The sequence below is a fragment of the Molossus molossus genome, unplaced genomic scaffold (assembly GCF_014108415.1).
Source record: "Molossus molossus isolate mMolMol1 unplaced genomic scaffold, mMolMol1.p scaffold_m16_p_20, whole genome shotgun sequence".
NCBI lineage: Eukaryota > Metazoa > Chordata > Mammalia > Chiroptera > Molossidae > Molossus > Molossus molossus.
Genome location: NW_023425356.1, coordinates 46672387 through 46693592, shown reverse-complemented (window position 1 = coordinate 46693592; position 21206 = coordinate 46672387). Strand labels below are relative to the sequence as shown.

Below are 21206 nucleotides of genomic sequence, written 5' to 3'. Positions count from 1 at the left end.
AGATCTTAGCAACTGTAAATAGTGCTGCTATGAACATAGGGGTACATATATTCTTTCTGACGGGTGTTTCAAGCTTTTTAGGATATATTGCTAGAAGTGGAATCACTGGGTCAAATGGCAGTTCTATTTTTAATTTTTTGAGGAAACACCATATTGTTTTCTATAGTGGCTGCACCAGTCTGCATTCCCATCTGCAGTGTGCTAGAGTCCCCTTTTCTCCTCGCTAGCATTTATTTTTTGAGGATTTGTTGATGGCCGCCATTCTGGCAGGAGTGAAGTGATATCTCATAGTTTTTTTTTGTTTTGTTTTGTTTTTTAATCCTCATCCGAGGACATTTTTCCATTTTTTGTACAGACAGAGTGGGAGGGAGAGAGAGGAAGAGAGAGAGAGGGAAACATCGATGTGAAAGGGACACATCGAGTGGCTGCCACCCGCACGACCAACCAGGGCCGGGGACAAACTGCAACCGAGGTACGTGCCCTTAGCGGGAACCGAACCCGGGTCTCTCCGGACCGCAGGTGGAAGCTCTAACCGCTGAGCCAAACCGGCCAGGGCGATATCTCATAGTTTTAATTTGCATTTCTCTGATGATTAGAGATGTTGAGCATTTTTTCATATGTCTCCTGGCCATTTGTATGTCCTGTTTGGAGAAGTGTCTATTCAGGTCCTCTGCCCATTTTTAATCGAATTATTTGTCTTCCTTTTGTTGAGGTGTATGAGTACTCTATATATTTTCTATAGTAAATCCTTATCCGATGTATCATTGACAAATATGTTCTCCCATAGGGTGGGTTCCCTTTTCATTTTTATGCTGGTTTCTTTTGCAATGCAGAAGCATTTTAGTTTGATGTAGTCCCATCTATTAATTTTTTTCTTTGTTTCTCTTGCCCTAGACAATGTATCAGTGAAAATTTCGCTATGTATGATGTCTGAGATTTTGCTGCCTACATTTTCTTCTAAGATTTTTAAAGTTTCATGGGTTACATTTAAGTCTTTTATCCATTTTGAGTTTATTCTTGTGTATTCTGTAAGTTGGTGGTTGAGTTTCATTTTTGGGGATGTAGCTGCCCAATTTTTCCAACACCATTCATTGAAGAGACTCATTGTATGCTCTTGCCTCTTTTGTCGAATATTAATTGCACATACTGTCTTGGGTCGATTTCTGGATTCTCTGTTCTGTTTCATTGATCTATGTCTGTTCTTGTGCCAATACCAGGCTGTTTCGATTACAATGGCTTTGTAGTATAACTTGATATGTGGTTTTGTGATCCCTCCCACTTTGTTCTTCTTTTTCAAGATTGTTGTGGCTATTTGGGGTCTTTTTTGGTTCTAGATACACTTTTGAAGTATTTGTTCTAGATCTGTGAAATATGCTGTTGGTTCTAGAGTAGGGATTACATTGAATCTGTAGATTGCTTTGGGTAGTATGGGCATTTTAATGATATTGATTTTTCCAATCCATGAACATGGTATATGTTTCCACTGTTTTATATCTTCCTCTCCTCCCTCCACCCCCCCAATGTCCTGCAGTTTTCTGAGAACAGGCCTTTTACATCCTTGGTTAATTTTATTCCTAGGTATTTTTGCTTTTGTTGCTGCAATGGTAAATTGGATTCTTTTTTTTAGTTTTCCTTTCTGAGTGTTCATTATTGGTGTATAGGAACGCCATCAATTTATGAATGTTAATTTTGTATCCTGCTACTTTGCCAAATTCATTTATTTAATCTAGTAGATTTTTGATGGAGTCTTTAGGGTTTTCTATGTACAATATCATGTCATCTGCAAATAATGACAGTTTCACTTCTTCCTTTCCAATTTGGATACGGTTTCTTTTTTCTTCCTGTCTAATTGGTGTAGCTATGACTTCCAATACTATGTTTAATAAGAGTGGTGAAAGTGGGCATCTCTGTCTTGTTCCTGTTCTTAAGGGGGATGCTTTTAGTTTTAGCCCATTGAGTATGATGTTGGCTGTAGGTTTTTTATATACAGCCTTTATTATGTTGAGATATGATCTCTCTATTCCCACTTTGCTGAATGTTCTTATCAGAAATGGGTGCTGGATTTTGTCAAGTGCTTTTTTAGTGTCTATTGATATGTTCATATGGTTTTAATTTTTCATTTTGTTTATATGGTGTATTACATTTATTGATTTGCAAATATTGTACCAGCCTTGCATCCCTGGGATGAGTCTTGGTCATGGTGAATAATTTGTTTAATGTATTTCTGGATCCAATTTGCTAATATTTTGTTAATGATTTTGGCATCCATGTTCATCAGAAATATTGGCTTGTAGTTTTCTTTCTTTGTAGTGTCTTTATATGGTTTTGGAATTAGGATTATGCTGAACTCATAAAAAGAGTTTGGAAGTCTTCCTCCCTCTTGAATTTTTGGAATAACTTGAGGAGAATGGGTGTTATTTCTTCTTTGAATGTTCAGTAAAACTCTCCTGTGAAGCTGTCCAGCCAAATTTTTGTTTGCTGGGAATTATTTATTACATCTTTAATTTCCTTAGTTGTTATTAGACTGATCAAGTTTTCTGTCTCTTTACAGTTCAATTTTGGGAGGCTGTGATTCTAGAAATTCGTCCATTTTGCCTAGGTTGTCCAATTTGTTGGCATATAATTGTTCATAGTATTTTTTAACAATCCTTGGTATTTCTGTGATGTCAGTTGTTACTTCTCTTCTTTTGTTTCTGATTTTGTTTATATGGGTCCTCTCTCTTTGTTTTTTAGTGAGTCTGGCTAAAGGTTCTTCAATCTGGTTTATCTTTTCAAAGAACCAGCTCTTTGTTTCATTTAAATAGTTTTTTTAGTTTCTATGTCATTTATTTCCACTCTGACCTTTACTATTTCTTTCCTTTAACTTGTTCTAGGTTTTTCTTTTTGCTTATTTCCTAGTTATTTAAGTTGTAGGGTTAGATAGTCTATTAAAATTTTTTCTTGTTTTTGAGGTAGGCCTGTAGTGCTATGAACTTGGTTCTCAGGACTACTTTTGCTGTGTCCCATAGATTTTGTGTTGTGTGTTAATTTTCATTGATTTCAAGAAATTCTTTTATTTCTTCCTTGATCTCCTTGGTAACCCATTCATTGTTTAATAACATGCTACTTAGCCTCCACGTGTTTGAATGTTTGGGAGTGTTTTATTGTAATTAATTTCTAGTTTCATGCCATTATGATCGGAGCTGATGCTTGATATGATTTCAGTGTTCTTGAACTTGTAAAGACTTAGTTTGTGTCCTAACATGTGATCTATCTTTGAGAATGTGCATTTGAGAAGCATGTGAATTCTTTAGTTTTGGGGTGTGATTCTCTGTAAATATCTATTAAATCCATTTGACTTAGTGCATCATATATAGTCTCTGTTTCTTTGTTAATTTTTTGTCTAGAGAATCTAACCAGTGATGTCAGCAGGGTGTTGAAGTCCCCTGATATGACTGTATTGCTGCTGACTTCTCCACTGAAGTCCTCCAGAAGTTTAAAAAATATTTTGGTGCTCCTATATTGGGTGCATATATGTTTACCAAGGTTATATCCTCCTGTTGATAGATCCTTTCAATATTATGTAGTGGCTTTCTTTATTTCTTATTATGGCCTTTATTTTGAAGTCTATTTTATCAGATATGAGTATTGCTCCCCCAACTTTTTTTTCTTTTTTCTTTTTTGCTTGGAAAATTTTTTTCCATCCCTTTACTTTCAACCTGTGTGAGTTTTTTGTTGTGAGGTGGGTCTCTTGTAAACAACATATATATGAGTCATGCTTTCTTATCCATTCAGCTACTCTGTGTCCTTTGATTGGTGCCTTTAATCCATTTATATTTAAGGTTATTATTGCTATCCACTTATTTATTGCCATTTTCATTTATTATGACTACGTTTCTCTCTCTCTTTTTTCTGCATATTACAGAGCCCTTTTAACATTTCTTGCAGTGTTGGTTTGGTGCTAATATATTCCCTTAGCCATTTTTTGTCTGTGAAGCTCTTTATTTCACCTTCTATTTTGAATGAAAGCTTTGCTGGACAGAGTAGTCTTGGATTCAGATCCTTATTTTTCATGACCTTGAATATGTCATGCCATTCCCTCTGGCTTATTGTGTTTCTGTTGAGAAATTAGCTGATAGCCTTATGGGGACTCCTTTGTAGGTAACCTGTTGCTTTCTCTTGCTGCATTTAAAATTCTCTCTTTGTCTTTAATTTTTGGTATTTTAATTATGATGTGTCTTGGTGTGGGCCTGTTTAGGTCCTTATTACTTGGGCTCTCTGTTTTTCCTGAACTTGTATGCCTTTTTGCTTCACCAAGTTAGGGAAGTTTTCTGCAACTATTTCTTCAACCATATTCTCTCACCCTTGCTCATTTTCTTCTTCTTCTGGAACTCCTATGATGTAGATTTGTTATGTTTCATGTTGTCCCACAGCTCTCTTAGTGTCCCCCTGTTTTATAATTTTTTTTTTCTTTTTTGGTTTTCTGATTGGGTGATTTTTTTCTACCCTGTCTTCTAATTTGCTGACCCAATCCTTAGCTCCTTAGCTTCCTCTAATCTGCTAGTTATTTCTTCCAATGTGTTCTTTATTTATGCTGTGTCATTCTTCATTTCTGCATGGTGGTTTTTCATTTCCAATTGGTTGATTTTCATTGTTTCTATATCTTTACCCATGCTGTTGAGCTTCCTCATAATCATTACTCTGAACTCTACCTCTGAAAACTTTGTTAGCTGCATTTCATTTATCTCTTCTTCTGTAGATTCTCTTGTTCTTTCATTTGGGATTTTTTCCCTTATTTCATCATTTTGGCTGTCTCAGTGGGTTTTGGAGCCTGCAAAATTTTCCCTGTGAATGTCGGTGTTCCACTGATTGTGGCTCCCACTGCTGGGTTTGGATGAGTATGGACATGACCGCATTAAACACCAATGTCTAGTCTTACTTTCCTGGGTAGAGTTGCTGGCCAAGCAAAGATTCAATTATCCCACAGCTTTTGCCCACAGGCTATTAGTCTCAATTACTTAATGAGCCTCAGGTTGTAGCCCTCAGCTGAATGAAACATTCCTCAGGTGGGAAGGGGAAGAGGATTTCCAGCAGGTGGAGGCAATTGCTTCCCCTTGGGCTAAAATTGCTTTAAGAAAAAAATGGTTTCTGCAGTGTGGGTTATTGGCTCAGTGCAGGTATCTACACTTCAGCCATCCAGGCCGGGTGGTGTTAAATTACTTCTCCCCCAGGCTAAAGCTGCTCTGACAGGGCTACTTGACAGAGATGCCTACTGAAGGATGGGGGAGTGGCTTACATTGGAACTCAGGCCTCAGCCTTCACAGCTCAGACCCCAGAGCCAGGACCCCCAACACTAAGAGCCAGGTCCAAAGCTCAACGCTAAAAGCACTTTCTTAAAACAGCTCTCAGTTCTGAGAAACAAAGTACAATATATGGAGTTTTTTATGTTTCATGACTAACAGAATGATTTATTGCTACACTGAGGCATTTTGACCATATCCTCATAAAACAAGTACAGACATTCAATTGAAAAAAAGAGAAATAACTCAATTAGAAAAATCAACTTTGAGCACCTTCTCTCTAAAAGACACTGAACTTGGCTTCGAAAAGCTAGGCAAGTTGCCATGAGTGGTTTTAAGCGATCTGGGTATCAGCTGCAGCTTCGATGCACTGGAAAGTTTCTTTACAACTACTTATCTGTGCTGCCCAATACAATAGCCACCAGCCACATGTGGCTACTGAGCATGTGAAATGTGACTAGTCAGACAGATGTGCTATAAGTGTAAAATACATCTGGATTTAGAAGACTTAGAACAAAATAAGAATGTAAAATGTCCCAATAATTGTATATCGATTTATTAAATATAATCAAAATATACTATTTTGAACATATCGGGTTAAAAATATTGAATTTTAAAAAGTGTTGGCAGCTGGAGATGCAAAAGTAAAAACGAATGTGGATGTAGGTCTATAAGTTTGGAAGTTGAGAGTACACAGAAATTATGTCTACTAGTCTCAATTTTCAGGTAAAGTATGAGGCAAGGTCTTAAGCAAAGTGTAAAAGCTTGACTATTTCTCAACTACACATCTTTTCACCCATTTTAGTTTTTATGGCTTCTCCTTCCCGCTTCCTTAGGCTAGAGCTCATAATTCATCCCCAAAATGCAGAATGCCCTGCTTACCAATTAAATCCCACTATTCCCTAATCTCAACGTAGACCATTTTCTCTGGAAAGAATTTCCTGTGATCCTGTCTGTGATTTAGTGGCTCATTATTTACTAACAAAAGAGCCGGTTCTTTATTCAGCCACTCTGTGCACCACACTGGGTAGTGTAGTGGCTAACAGTATAGGCTCTGTAGAGAACTTTGATGCTATTTAAATGATCTAGGGAAAACAATGAAGGAAAACTTCAAAATTATTTTTAGGAAGCTTAGAATGAATACCAAACCCTGACAAAGACTCTCTCTCTCTCTCACACACACACACACACACACACACACACACGTATAAGTCTAACTTCACATAGAAATATTGATGCAAAATATCCTTAATAATAAAACAGGATCCAATAGCATATTAAAGAAATAATTCATCATTTACCAAGTGAGGGTTGTTTCAGGAACCCAAAGTTCAATAGTTGAAAATCTACTTATATAATTCATCCTTTGACTAAATCTAAATATACATATGATTATAAATACTAAAAAAAAAGTTTTAATTGCAAAAATAAATTTTGGTAAGAAAAGAAACACTAAGTTGGTCTTTAACACAATACTTTTTATGTACTTTATCCCAACATCCATTATCGTAATGTCAAGACAGCAGGTTTGTTACCATGAAGGTCAGGAAAACACGAGAATCCACACTACAACATTCTTATTTGACATGGTGCTGGGGTTACTACCAGTGTAATTATACAAGAGAATGAAATCAGAAGTATAAAAACTTGAAAGGAAGATATAAAATGGTCAGTATTTGCACACGATACGCCTGTGTACTAAGATATTCAAGAGCACTGATTGAAACACACCTGTACTTAGAGAACTTAGAGTAGGCAGCGGAGTTGAAAATGAACACACAGACATTCATAGCTTCCATAGACACAAGCTGTCATCATTTAGAATATATGTATAAAAACAATATACTCCCTTTACAAACACAAAAATATGAAATACCGACAAGTAAATCTAGCAAGAAATACACAAGTGCTATATGAGGAAAAATACCTTTAAAACTCTACTGAAGGGCGGACTAGAAGATTTGAACAAATACAAACACACTAGCTTCTTAAACAGAAAAACTCAGTATCGTGAGAATTCACTTCTTCCTTAGTTGACTTAAAACTTTAACAGGATCTGAAACAAAAACACCACTAGTTTTTCTTATTCTTGTTTTTACGTTGTTGTTGTTTGTTGTTTGTTTTAGAGTTAGACAAGCTTCTTTGAAAGTATATATGAAAAAAAAAAAAAAAGTGGCCAGGAGAGTTCTGAAAAAGAATACCAGCAAAGAGCGGCTAGTCCTGCCAAATATTAAAACTACAGAGCTTTGGTCAATCAAACAATACAGATGGGCCATGAATCGATATAAATAGTAACAGACTGACATGAATGGATTGCAAAAATATAGTGCTGACAGGAGGTATACATGTTATTGAACTTCTGTTTGTTTTTCTCCAGTCAATCTGTCTTTTATTACAGGGAGGGCACAGCTGAGAACCCAGAGGGCAGAGGGAACCTTACTTTTCCGCCCCTGCAGAGGAACAGGTTCCACCATAGGGCCTCGGAGTGTCACGGGCCAGACCATCCACGTTCGTGGAAGTGCACTCTAGGATGTTTCTTTGTTTTTTTTCTCCTCACCTGAGGACATTTTTCCCTTTTTTTTTTTGTTCAGATAGAGTGGGAAGGAGAGAGAGAAAGAAAGAGAGATAAACGTCGACATGAAAGGGACACATCGAGTGGCTGCCACCAGCACGACCAACCAGGGCTGGGGACAAACCGCAACCAAGGTACATGCCTTTAGCGGGAATCGAACCAGGTCTCTCCGGACCGCAGACCGACGCTCTAACCGCTGAGCCAAACCGGCCAGGGCACACTCTATGATGTTTGCACAAAGATGACGTCACCTGACAACACATTTCTCAGAACATATCCCAGCGTTGAGCGGTGCAGGATTATACGTAAGAATTGTACTCTAATTGATAAAGCTTTTCCCCTGGGGAAATGCACACACAATTCTGCTACTGCTATCGATGCATAGTGGAATTGAGCAATTCAATAAATAAATGGAAGACAGTGGAAATCACATTTTGCTCTGATGGTGTGAGCAGGATTAAATAATCAATTAGATAATAATAATTAGGTAATGATAATTAGATAATAGATTAGAGCTGGAGACATCAGCATGAACTCATGTGCAGCTTACTATATATGCAGATGGTTGCATATAGGAGTATTCACAGATAGGTGTGTAAGTATGAGCATACACGCATATGGTTCCTTCTTCTGGCAGTTGAGGGAGCCTGGAAACATCACCATTCATCCGTGAAAAGAATCAGGGCTCCTTGGAGAAACAGCTGATTATAGGACCTGCACAGGCCACACACAAAACAACCCTGGGGCAGCCAGTCCTCACCGAAAGCAACAAAATGCTCAAAATCAAAACCAGAACAAAACCCCACACTGATGAGGGTATGTCAGAGACAGAAGTCAACTGAAAGAGCTCCCATTAGCCAAAGCTGGAACAGGGAGAGCAATAAAATCAATAAGATAGTACTGGATGATAACTTAAAGTACAAAATAAATATTCATGAGTCCATATGATATAAATAAATGATTAAATACATAAATAAATAGGAGATAAATTCTCTCACGTAGAATAATATAAGTTATGAAGACATTTTTTTTAAAAGGTGGAACTTACTCCCCATGCCTTTAGTATGGACTACGCATAATGATGTCCCTCAAAGGGCACAGTGTGGAAAAAGGGACAAAGAGTGACTTTAATACCTGACCAGGACTCCTCAAAACTCTAAGGTCATTGAAAACAAATCTGAGAAACTGTCACACACAAGAGGAGCCCCTAAGGAGAGGTGATGATGACCAACTAATGTGGTATACTAAGTGGGATCTTGGAAGAACAACAAGAAAAAGGATATTTGGAAAAAACTAACAAAATCTGAATAAAGCATGGACTTTAGTTATTCATAATAGATCAATATTGGTTTTTTAATTGCAATAAATGTATCATACTAATGTAGGATGTTTGTAATAGGAGAAAACAGGTTTGGGGTATATAGGAATTCTCTGTACTATCTGTGCAATTTTTCTGTAAGTCTAATAATGTTATACAAAATTAAATTTTTAAAAAAGAAAAGCAAAAATCAACTAAGTGCCCAAATGTCTGAAGTTCCTCTTTGTTCCCTCCCCTTCACATCATCTTCCCTTCCCCACAAGACACACCACCACCCTCTATTTTGCATTTCTTGCTTCCTTACTTTTAATATTTCTATACCCTTGAACAGTATCTTGTTATTTTGAATTATGTATAAGTGAAATTGTACTGTATGTTTTTCCAGTTAGTAGCTTATATGTATTTACCATGACAGAGTGTGAGATGTATAGGTGTTGGTATATGTGGTCACAGCTCATTTATTTTCATGGCTGCATGATATTTCACCGGGTGACTGTAACACCATGTACACATCCAGCCTCCTACTAATGGGCACTAGATTGCTTCCAGGTTTTTCTATGACCAACAATGTTGCTACAAATATTCTTGTGTATACATGTAAGAATTCTGGTGTAACAAATACCTACTAGTGGAATTGCGGGGTCATAAGGCATGTATGTTTGCCACTTTATTTCCAAGGCCAAACTGTTTTCCAAAACTTGTCATGTAGATTCAGATCACCACTGATAACAATTTACTTTTTTCCAAATTCTGTTCCTTGGAAAGCTAGAAATCAATAGAGGATCTTTGTTTTGTTTTGTTTTTCTTTTGTCATAGTTTTAAATTGTAGGTAATTAAAAAATAAAACAGCGACTATTCCATATTTGTAATAAAAATATGGTGATAGATGCCAAATTGTGGTACATGAGAAATTACCATGGGCCTTAACTTGTCCTGGGAAATTAACTTGCTCAATATAGAGATTTTTCTGCCATCTGTGTGCATCTATTTGAACTTGGTGTAAAAGGGAAGAAATAAAGACTTGGCATTTTCCTGCTGAAAAGGTGCCAAGTTCTGTTCTTGTGAATTGGCCTTAATCTGAGATAGGTTTAATTACATTCCTAAAAAAGAAGGGAAGGAAGGAGGATGGAGGAAGAAAGAAAGGAAAGAGGGAGGGGAGGGGGGGAGGGGGGAGGAAGATGTAAGCTCTATAAACCAAGACCTCAATCCTTCCTCCGAAGATGAATAAGGAAATTAAGCTTGTATTTTATTTTTCCTTGAAAGACTCCAATGACTTGAATTTAAGCCGTATCAGTATTTCTAGAAGAGCATTTGCAGTGCTGTAAAATTCATCACTCTTGCATTCAAAACTCCTTTGCTGTAAAACATCTACACTTCTGTAGAGAAGCGGTAAACTAATAACACTGTGGATTAGTGCGTTCTTCGAGCGTGAGTTACTGAAGTGCTGGAGACCCCACCTGAAGACTGCTCCACCCATCCCCCACGCCTTGGATGGGGCTGGCACGCTACACAGATGTGTTTACTGTTAACCAAGGCAGCCCAGGGCCGAGGAGGGAAAAGAAACACATTTTAAAGTTTCTTTTCAAATGGGGAGATAGAGAGAGAGAGTTAGGGATGCTTCCCATGAGGCAAAAGCTCACCAATAGGTAAAACTATGTCCAATATTGCATTTGAAGCCAATCAGAAAGCTCATCATGCTACCCAAGCAGCTCCACGGGCCTCTGCCAGGGCATCCTGGGCACAGGCCACCCAGCTCCAAGGTCCATGGCCTGGGGAAGGAGCGAGGACACAGCAGCGTGGACGCTACACGTGGCGGTGGAGCCTGCTCCCTGGAGGCCCGGTTTGCATTTCCATGGGGCTCGGCTAAGAGCCCTGGGCACGTCAGTTTCACCCGCACGCACCCACCTTGTTCTTCACAACTGTGGGTGCCAACACACCACAGGACATGGCTACCCACACCTGGAAACTGCGAATAAAATAAGATTAATTTCCCAATTCTGCTTAGGGAAGTAGAACTTAGGTAAATATTCTCGAGGTAGCTCACCCCATTCTGCATTACGATTTGTGTGTGAAATCACTGAGTGGGCAAAAATATTCAAAAGGCATGACCCGGAACCCAAAAGGATGCCCCTATCCCAACCAGGTGAGTGTGCTTTCCCTGTCCATTGCGGGCTCCTTTTACCCAGCCGGGAAAACAAACAGATTCTGAAGAAAAGTCAGGCACAGAAAAGAGTAACTAAGAGAAAGCTATCAATGCTACATCGACCTGAGCTGGAGTGGCGGAGCCATCAACTGTTAGCTGTGTGACCCTGCGTGATTTCACTTCTCCGATCCTTCCTTTCCTCCCCTGTTGGGAAAGGGAAAGCCAGGAGTCCACACGAGCTCTGTTTTCAAAGCCCGGCCTCTTCACTGCCTCACTGGACAGTCCCAGACGCTTTCAACGGCACCTGGGTGTGGTTTACCTTCAGGATGACCTTCCTCGATCAAAAACCATGACCGCCCAGCTGGTGTGGCTCAGTGGTGGAGCAGCGTCCCATGGACTGAGAGGTCCCTCGTTTGAGTCCCACTCAGGGCACATGCCCAGGTTGTGGGTTCGATCCCCAGTAGGGGGCGTGCAGGAGGCGACCGATGGAGGTTTCTCTCTCATATCAATGTTTCTGTCTCTCCCTCTCCCTTTGACTCTCTCTAAAAAAAAGAAAGAAAGAAAGAAATCAATAAAAACATATTTTAAAAAAAACATGAGCTGACGCTAAACTCCCAGGCAGGAGAGAAAGAGTTTTCCTCACTCAGTTCACGTGTACAAGCTCCGTGGGTGGGTCTGAGACAGGAGCGTCCCTTCCGAGCAGGAATGACACTGATACACCTGTTCTGCCTCAGCTCAGCAAACCCCCTTCGCGTGCGGAAGCAGCACCACAGGCCACAAGTTTCCTCCAATCAAGCGTGGCGCCCAGACAGGAGCAGCCGCTGCTCCCAAAGCTGGGCCACGAAGTCGTGGTTGGCACAGGAAATGGTAACTACTAGCTGGACACACGTCTTACATTCTCCTGAGAGGGCGGAAGGCGCTGTATCTAAGCACTTTACACGGGAAATGACTTATGCCATGATGTTGCCATAAGCTGCACGTCGCTGCTGAGCCCAAGGTTTAGATGACCTGACTTGGAGTTGCCGGGTCAGGGCCATAAAGAAGCTCGGCCATGGCACAATCAGTATTTGTGGGAAGCATGGCACTCTCAAGATGGCATGCCTTGACTGAAAACATTCAGATTCAAAACATTTCAAAACTATGGAGCCAGCAGCCCAAGTGTCCATCAATGGATGAGTGGATAAAAAAGCTGTGGTACATGTACACCATGGAGTACTATGCAGCTGTAAGAAAGAGAGATCTCTCACCCTTTGAAACGACATGGAGGGACCTGGAGAGTATTATGCTAAGCGAAATAAGCCAGTCAGAGAAAGACACATAACACACGATCTCACTTATTTGTGGACTATCATGAACAAAATAAGGTGATGAACAAAATAGACCCAGAGACAAAGAAGTAGGGTTCAGACTGACAGACCTCAAAGGAGGGGGTAGGGAGAAAGGGAAGACATAAACCAAAGAACTTATGTGTATAAGCATAACCAACGGACATAGACAACAATGCTGTGAACAGGGTACCGGGTCAGGAGGAGGGTGTCAATGGGGAAAAAAAAGGAGAAACATCTGTAAAAAAATTAATTAAATAAGAAAACACACACACACACAAGTGAAAGTCACATATGCCCCCTGCACCACAATTTGCAAACGTCACTCAGCCAACGGGAGATTCCACGTCCCCCTGCCCTGCCCCCAGGGTTATCCTGCAAGCAACCACAGGGCAGTGGAGGCTGAGAGTCCCTGCGAGGTGGCTGCACCGCCTTCTGTGGCTCCAGCCTCCCTGCCTGCTGTGGACGGAGAACCTCGCCCCTCTGCAGAGCCAGGTGCCGTCCACTGGGCTCTCCTACCACAGGCTGGCCTCCATCAGCGCCATGCACATGCCGTCCGCATTCACTCCATCCACCATCCTGACTCATCTTTTCTCCAAGATGTCACATGGCTTCACCTATCCCAGGCTAAGCCAAATCAGATCGATGAGATCTACCTTTAGTTCCGGTCACTTGTGTTTTGTTTTTTGAGCCCACACAAAGAGCACAGAAGTGGGATGGACTAGCCTGCCTTGGAAGGGCAGGGAAGGCTGACAGAGAGGGGGCAGGGATGCAGGGCTCAGAAGAAGAATGGAGGATTGACTGCCAAGTGGCGAAGGCGGGAAGAGCACTCCAGGTAGAGGGAACAGCACGTGCAAAGTCTTGGAAGAATCCCGAAAGGCCACAGCAGGCTTGCAGGGACCAGAGGCTGGAGAAGCTGGCTGCAGTCGAAAGAAGAAGACCCTCGTTTGCCTCCCTGAAGCAACAGGACTTGATCCTGGAGACAAAAGGAACCAAAGGATCGGATTTTGGTCAAGACCCTGAGCCAAGCTCATGTCTTCATGGAGTCTGATCCCGTCATGAAGGGTCTTCTTCCTCAACCTTCATATACACCACACAATCAGCTGTTCTTACCTATAGTTCTCACGTCTCTCAGTCTGTGCTTCCACTAACTAGGGAACACTTGAGGGTGGGAAGCCTTTTACTTTTTTTAACTTCTGTACCCTCATAGCACCCAGCCAGTTAATTCCAGGACCGACTGATTCAGATTTTCCAGGGGATAAATAAAACTAACTAGGATCCAGAGATAAGAGCAGGGAAATCTCCAAATCAAAGTCACCACCCCCCTTCCAATGGGCTACAAGTGGCAGGATCCAGGACCACAAAAGTTAACTTCAAAAGCAACTACACTTGAGTCTACCCTCCATGAACTTGGCCTCCTCTCCCTTTCTGCCCAGCACGGCTCACCCAGGCCGAGCCTCACTCCCACTCCCCCTGGGAATAGTGGGCCAGGAGGAATAGGTACCAGCTCATCTCTGGTTCTGAACACAACGCACTGACTGGGAGGGTAGTAGACAATCAATGCATTTAGCAAGTGCATCTGGCTCTGAGGCGAGAGAGAGCCTGTTCCTGTGTGTAAATGCTAAGTTGCAGGAGGTTACCATAGCAACTCCAGCAGGGTGCTGCAGTGGGAAGCTTTGCACTGAGGTGCAGGAAACCCATTCTTTAGCATCTGGGCTTTTTCTGTGCACACGGGATCCTAGTAGGCACCACATGGCTTTAGGCCCTAGCTTTGGAATTCTGAAAGAAAAAAGTGGAATTTTGAATATTTGCTAATCTTCCCTTTTTCATGTACCACACACTTCCCTCTTCAGCACAGTAAACACATAATTCCCTATCCTCATTCTTATGTACGATGATGAACAGACTGTACTTGCATCTCAGCAGGACTTCGGCACAGAATTCACCCACCGAATAACCAGCAATTACACACGGTAATGAGCGGCATATCCAGCGTCCCCACTCCCAATCAGTGCCCAGGTCTTATTAGGTCATTAGTACATTTTTAATGCAAGACTACATAATGCCATCAAGAGTACAGGTTGTTCTTAAAGGGGTTGCTTGCACTGAGCTCCAGGAGGTGTGACAACTTTTCCAAGATCAGGTGATTCCCACAATTGCTTTTCCACAGGGCTGGGAAGTGGGGGTTTACTCACCCACATCTTAATGTGTCCAGTGTGAAGATACCTCTTGTGAAGAAAGAGCACGAGAAGATGTTGGCTAACACTCCCCTTGCGGCTCTGTTCTTTCTACACATGGCCATCGGGAAGCCATGTCCCTGCACAGTGAGCTCGAGCTGGTCGGGCAGTAAGAAGCTCAAACAGCCCCCTAGTCATTTGCACCATTTTTCTTCTAGAGACTCACTTGTGGTTATCTCTGAATTCTCTCCTGGGCAAAATAAGAATGATTTACACATCATAAAGGAATGGACTGCATGGTCGGCGTACCCAGCAGGGTGAGCGCGACACCTGCTCGGGGGAAAGTGAGGGAGGTTTTGGTTAAACAAAGTCACGTGAACCTGTGGAGCTTTGCAAGGTGCTGGCGCGGGCCTAGGACACCATTGCAACTTGGTAGTGAAACAGAGGGGAATTAGAAGTGAGGTAGAGTTTCCAGTACCTGAAGGAGTCTCATGGCCAAAGAAAATTAAAACAGGGGTACCCAGAGCAGTATGTAAACAGACAAACAAACAAAGGAAGGAGTCTCTTGCCCAGGCAGGCCAGGTGTGCAGGCATGCCTGTGTCTATCTGGGTGTCCCTGAGAACAAAGAAGATGCCAATATCAATGCAGTGCAGCTGGATGACTTCTCTGTCCAGGGAACTGTGCGGTGACATGGAGATGTGCGGGTGGCTGGGTGAGGGGACTGTTATATGTGTGGGTATGAAGGTAGGACGTGCCAGCATGGACACCCGGGATAAAGGAACGCGAATGTGCTGAACCAAGGCCGGTGTCAACACCTGGTGATAGATAAGGAGCTCTCAGTAAGTGAAGAGATATCCAGCCAGTGCAATGTGGCCTGCACATGCCTGGCAAGGTGACAAGGGGTTACCTGATTCCTACTCCCCCAAGAAGTGCTGTGGGTGTCCAGGGGGTGTGACGCGAGGACTGAGCATGTGGCCAGAGCGAAGGGAGCCGGGCTTATGGGAGTGCGGCCCGTGGCGGACCACAAGTGCTGGGGACGCGCTCCTGAAGGAAAGCTGGGAGGTCAGGGATGGCGAAGGGTTCAGAGGGACTCTGGCAACCTGTTCCTTTGAGTCAGGGCGGCTCAGGGAGGTTGAGGGCCCAGCATCCAGGTAGGATGTGGGAAGCCAGGTGCACCCAGGCGCTAGCCTGTAAGTGGGTGTGGAGAAGGGCCTGGAATGGGGCGGATCCAGCGAGGTGGGAGTGGGGGAGGGGAGGTCGCCGGCCAGTGGGTGTGTGGAGCGAGCCGATGTGGGGGTGGGGGCTCCGGGCCCGCGCCTCGGGCCGCCTCAACCTCCCCCGGGACTCACCCAGCACGAAGTAGGGCAGCTCCGTGTTCTCCAGGTCGTCCACCACGACCATTTCTCCCGGGAAGTCGTTGCGCACCGAGAAGAGGAGCTTGGGCTCGGAGGCCGAGGGGCTGTGCATGATGCTCAGGTCGTTCTCCCGCAGGAAGGGCAACGCCGACACCGTGATGCTCTTGAGCTTGCACTCCAGCTCCTTGGAGGGATCCGCGTCGCCGGCGGCCGTGGCCAGCACCGCCGCCGGCCCCCAGCAGCAGGCGAGCAGGGCGCAGAGCCCGGCTAAAGCCATCTTGAGCCCCGGCGCCTTCCTCCCAGCGCCGCGAAGGTGGGGAGGAGGCGAGTGGGGAGGGAGCGAGCGGGCGCGCGCGGGAGGCGGGCGCGGCCGGGAGGGACGTGAGCCCTGGTCCCCAGAACCTGAGACCGCTGGCTGTGCGGGCTCGAGCGCTGACGCTTGGAGAGCCCGAGCTCTTTGTTTCTCCGAGCTGCTAATCTGGGAAAGCAAAAGGGAGGGGGGCAGGAGAGGAGAAAATGGGAAGGAAGGACTTCGGGAGGAAGAGGAAGGGAACCTAGGATTCTAGGGAATCAGGTCAGCCCCAGTAGGTTGTTCATACTCAAGCCTTCCTCCTCCTTTGCCTCCCTTAGGAGGAACTCACTCTTGGCTGTTAACTACCTGCTTGGCATTTTAAGAAATCGGTCTTTGCAATGCAAATCTTCCCCTTTGCACCATCTTCCTGAGGGCTTGGGAAGGGCGCGCGCACACACAGGAGCGCGCGTACACACACATCTTAAAAGGCTATTACTGGGGGGGTGTGTGGGGGGGTCACCTTTACTTATTTTGTGGATATAGGTGGTCCCACTCTTGTCTTTTAAACCACTAGTTGGATTTGTATATCGGATAAGTCCGTGCTGGGATAAATGCACTGTGTATTTTTTACTCAACACTAACTTTGCAGAAATAGTTAAAGAAAATATTAGTTCTATAGATAGATGGAAAGGTAGAAATGAACAACAAAGAACAAACCAACCCCCTGCACACAGTTAGCGGGAGACCAGAACTTTCATTTGCAACTTCTCTCTACCTCTTTGTTTTATTTATGTTGAACATTTGTTATGTTATGTTGTAACATTTATGTTATAAAGTTTATCTGTAGTAACTAATATGAAGATGACTTGGGGAATGCTGGAAGAAATGTTGAGCCTTTGGTTTTAGAGCATCCAGTAAATAGAACACAGCTGCAAGAAAATGAGACAGACTGGAGTTTTGAAGCACTCTTAACAAATGGAAAAGGAATAAAAGAATGTACTGGGTATGGGACAAGTCAAGCCCAGCCCAATCAAGAGTAGTGTGGAGCAGATGAAAACAACAATAACGACAAAAATGCATTTACGTTTTGTTTCCATTAGTGCTGGGCAGTGTGGCCTTAAAGTGATGACTGTATCAATAAACAGTGATAGAAAATGACATTAGTGTGTACTGGAATCAGATCTTTAACTGAACTTTCTCTCACATGATAATCGACAGCTTGAAAAGTATGCCCCTCTACCGTCATTGATTCAATGCTGATTTAAATACGAGGTGATATAAGACCGGTATAGGTAATGCCTACTTTCCAGGAATGTAATGCACCACCCTCTTCAAGGAGGACCCTCATTTTAGAAACAAGTGCACTCTTCTACCTGTTGTTGATTTACTGACATCTGCGAATGCATGTCCTTAAAAAAAGAAGAAAAAGCTTTTGCCTCATATTTTACAGTTATTCTGGTTGATGGGAATAGAGAAAATGAACCATATTTGCCACAAAAAAAGAAAAAAAAAACTGTATTGCAAGTCTGAATCTGATGTGTCTGAGAACTAACCCAGAGGTATGTTACCAATGTAGCACTGCAAACTCCTGCGAAACAGATGTATCCGCCAATGACCTGTCTAAAACTCATCCTCATCTCCATTGCTCCCCTAGGAGGTAGGGAGGTAGAGAAAGATGCCAGGGTACTTTTTTCCTACTCTCAATAGCATAACAATCAGTATTAAACTTAGTTATACAAGGTTTATCGTTGAAAAATTAGGGTCACTGCCAGGAAAACACACTTAGTCCTGGAATGTGAGAAATAGCAAGAAACTGTCAGATCATTTATGAACACAGTCTCTCATTGAACAGATGAGAAAATTGAGCCCAGTGAAATGGTGATTTACCTAAGATCATTCTGCTAAGAGATTTGTTTTTACTTAGTGTTCTGTCTACCACATGGTTATGGTACATCTAGAGGCACCCATAGATAGTCATTGGACTTTACGAGTCATAGTAACCCACTCAGTAAACATGCATACATACCATATGCTGGGCATTAAGCTAGGCATGGACAATACTAGGAGAAAACTCCTCTGCTTTTGAGTACTATGTAATCCATTATTTTGAAATATTTCTCATTTTATGAAGTGTCTTGAGTAATTTCAGAAAACCCAACTGAACCATTTGGGGTTGATTTTCTGGTAAGTCAATATCTAATATTTTATGCCTACCTATAGTCATGTTTACATGCTATCTTATTGAAATTTATAAGAAAAATAGTACATGAATAAATGGTCATTTTATTTATTTATTTTTTTCTCTATTGATGTAAGAGAGAGAGGAAGGGAGAGAGAAGAGAGAGATAGAAACATTGATGAGAGATAACATCGGTTGGTTGCCTCCTGCATGCCCTCCACTGGGGATCAGACCCACAATCAAACCTGCGACCTCTTGGTGCACGGGTCTTCGCTCAACCACTGAGCTACACCAGCCAGGGGATAAATGGCCATTTCAAAATGTATATGTAGTTGGAAATAGTTGGAGGTTTATAGTCCAAGCTTTTATAGACCTCTTTCTCCATGGAATGGTTGAGCAAGAAAACTGTATAAGTAGAAAGAGAGTATTTTGCCTGAGCACTGGATTCCTGTAAACTTGGATACAATGTCACACGGTCTCCTCTTAGAGAATTAAATACCTAGAGATGGGGAGAGGTTGACGTTCACAGAAACCAGCGCTTCTGTACTCTGTAACATTTTACATTTAAATGGGACTGGGAGAAATTGGTTGCATCTCAATCATTACCTTTGTGTATAGCTGACATGATGTAGTGACACAACAGACCTGGATTAGAATCTCAACTCCACAATTTCTTACTTGGAAGTGAACCTGGACCATTTGTGTCCTCATCAATAAAATGAGGTCAGTGATCCCTGCTCTTCCCACAGGCTAGAGGAAGTATAAGTGCAAGTGTTTATATATACTAAGACACTATAAAAGACCAAGTTCTGTTATTCCCAATCCTGACTTTTCTCCTGAGATCCATCTCTCTATATTCAAGTACCAACGGTCTTGCTCCTTGACTCGTAATAGCTTCCAAATGCTTCCCCTGCTATTAACCTGTTCTTCACAAAGTTACCAGGTTGGTCTTCATGAAATCTCGCTTTCATCACGCCATTCTAAAGTCTGTTTCCCCCTATGGGAATGAGTTCAAGCATGGTTTAGAAATTTAGAAACTGTTCCAAATCTCATAGTATTTATTCTCTGAGATTTATTGCTTACTAAACTATCCATCTCCCCTCCCCCACAACACACGTACACAACCCAATCAAATTAAACCCCATTTTCCAGTTTTTGCTCTTCCCATGTATTTTGTCTACCTGGAATGCACAATTCTGTGTTCTCTAGATCATCCCATCTCTGCAGACCAATCCCTTAGGAGGCCAAGGGCCATTTCCCGACACAATGCATTCAATATTCTTATTAGCAAAATGGAAACAATAATACATACTTTTTAGAATAGAAGTGAGAAGGAAATGAGATTACATATGCGGAACCTGACACATTTGAGGCATTTAGTTGGTGCTCAGTATGATAGCTTTTGCCATTACCCCCTTATTCAATTACTGCAAAAGGAATGTAAGCTTCAGAATATTCTTTGTGAGATGTCTTTTCACATGTAGTAGCCAAAAGCAAATTAAGTGATTTACACTCTTAGCTATACACCCAGGAGAAATGATTGCATATGTCTACCAAAAGATGTGTACAAGAACATTTACAGCAGGTTTACTCATAATAGACAAAAAATGGAAGCAATCCAAATATGCATCAATTGGAGAATAAATAAATGTCATATTAGTCATGTAGCAAAATACTACACAGCAATAAAAAAACTAAAGATGCGTCTACATGGGTGAATCTCACAGACACAATGATAAATGAAAAATAAGACATAAGAGTAAGGGTGTACAGTCTAAGTTTCTATATTTATGAAATTCAAGAACATTAATCTTTGAAGACGGAAATCAGAATAGTGATTACCACAGGGGGAGAGGGGTTCTGACTAAGAAGGGACAGATAAACTTCTTGGAGAACCAGAAATTATGTGGGTAGTGTTCACGTGGACACATATAGGCAAAAATTCATCAAACTGTACACTTGTGGAATTTTGTTAATGTACACTATACCATATTAGCTTTTTTTATTTTTATTTTTATTTTTTTTAAACAGGGCTTAGGACTCCATCAGTGAAGAAAGTATAGGCAAGTTTTTTGTTGTTGTTGTTGTTGTTTTTCCCCCCCAAGTTGTTTTCTTTCTTTCTATTTAGTCTCCCAACTTCATCCCCTTTCCTTCTTCCTTAGAGATCTTGGAAATTTTAATTTCTTTCCACTGTAAATGATAAAAATTTGTTCAACTACTCCTTCCTTTTATTCACTCCCTTCCCCAATTTTATGAGAGTCTCAGCATCTAATGTCTTATCCCCCTGGGGCAAGTTCAGGGGGCCTCTGTCACTAAGAAACAATAAATAACTCAATAGTTGGACAGCAAAAGATGTCGGTTGTCAGGGGTTTACTTGGATATTTTATCCAATAGGAGAGTTGGAGACCCTCTGGGACCACAGCGCCCTGACACATTTTGTAGCTTAGGCAAACAAACACCTGCAGGTGGAGAAGGCCAGTCAACCCTGCATAAGATACAGAGGAGGGGATACAGGTGACAGTGATGGGTAGTTGAGGCTAAGGCTGTGTGTGTGATGAATATTTC

At 42.1% G+C, this 21206-nt stretch overlaps 1 protein-coding gene across 1 annotated transcript in view; it reads right to left on the bottom strand.

The window, feature by feature from the left end:
* The window catches only part of ASTN1 (astrotactin 1), a 282406-nt gene extending 265959 nt beyond the window's left edge, over positions 1-16447 (bottom strand). The window contains exon 1 of the mRNA XM_036272001.1: positions 16165-16447. Coding sequence (XP_036127894.1) covers positions 16165-16447 — 283 coding nt within the window. The remainder of the gene's footprint in view (positions 1-16164) is intronic.
* Between the last annotated feature and the right edge of the window lie 4759 nt (positions 16448-21206).